Source organism: Morus notabilis, unplaced genomic scaffold, assembly GCF_000414095.1.
Source record: "Morus notabilis unplaced genomic scaffold, ASM41409v2 Scaffold67, whole genome shotgun sequence".
Lineage (NCBI taxonomy): Eukaryota > Viridiplantae > Streptophyta > Magnoliopsida > Rosales > Moraceae > Morus > Morus notabilis.
In genome coordinates, this window is record NW_010360010.1 from 15,675 (window position 1) to 16,583 (window position 909).

At 31.5% G+C, this 909-nt stretch overlaps 1 protein-coding gene across 1 annotated transcript in view; it reads right to left on the bottom strand.

Moving 5' to 3' along the window:
* Window positions 1-199, bottom strand: part of LOC21402826 (7-hydroxymethyl chlorophyll a reductase, chloroplastic) — a 12,696-nt gene extending 12,497 nt beyond the window's left edge. The window contains exon 1 of the mRNA XM_024163995.1: window positions 16-199. Coding sequence (XP_024019763.1) covers window positions 16-88 — 73 coding nt within the window. The 5' untranslated portion in view covers window positions 89-199. The remainder of the gene's footprint in view (window positions 1-15) is intronic.
* Window positions 200-909: the final 710 nt, after the last annotated feature.

Genomic DNA, 909 nt, shown 5'->3' on the forward strand with positions numbered 1-909 from the left:
GGGAAAGAGATTTACCTTTGGAGGAAGAAGATACGATGGAGAGTGAGAGGGGAGGGACAGAAGAGAGGTTGGCGATGAAGGAAGACATGGAAGGAAGCTAAAGCTCACAGTTTGTGTCTTTCTGAAGCTCACAGTTTGTGTCTTTCTGAAACACACTGCAGTTGCAGTGTAACCACCACCACATAAATTATTACTTGACCGTTTTCATCTGATCTTTTTCGCGTTACGAGTATTACAACTGCGTTACTGGTAAAATTTGAGGATAATAAATAAAAAGAGAAAAAGAAAAATTTTCCCTTTTTTATTGGTTTAATTTTAGAAAAAATATCAGACTCAAATACTCGTAAGTAATTTTATCTTAATTTACCGTTTAATTGGGTCATATTAATTTTCTACCTTGCGGTTTTACACCATGTTGTACTAGAATTTTCTTTTCAAAGACTCTTTTACTTTTTTTTAGGGGAAAATTTTCTTGTTGATGGTGATGGTTTTTAATGATTCTGTTGGAACACTCGATAGATGGTGAAAAAAAAAAGGCTAGAGACAAGTCGGCTAATATTTTTCATTTTTATGCCCGGAACAAAGAGTAGCAGAAAAAGGATGAACTACAGAAATTAGGGTGTTCATCAAATTCACCAATCTACATAATCAAATTTGTTATTGCGCATTAAATTATGAATTGAATATTTTTTAATCTGTATAATCTGGTAATCTGAATTCTATATATAATATATTTTTTAATATATGTTTAAATAACCATGTAATAGATTTTTTTTTTCAATTATATAATTTAAATACATATGTAATTATGTATGGAATCTCATCCTCCAACTAGTGGCACTATAATATGGCTCATCCACTTCGAAATAACTCCAGATGAATCACATATCAGTCTCAAAAGTACTACAT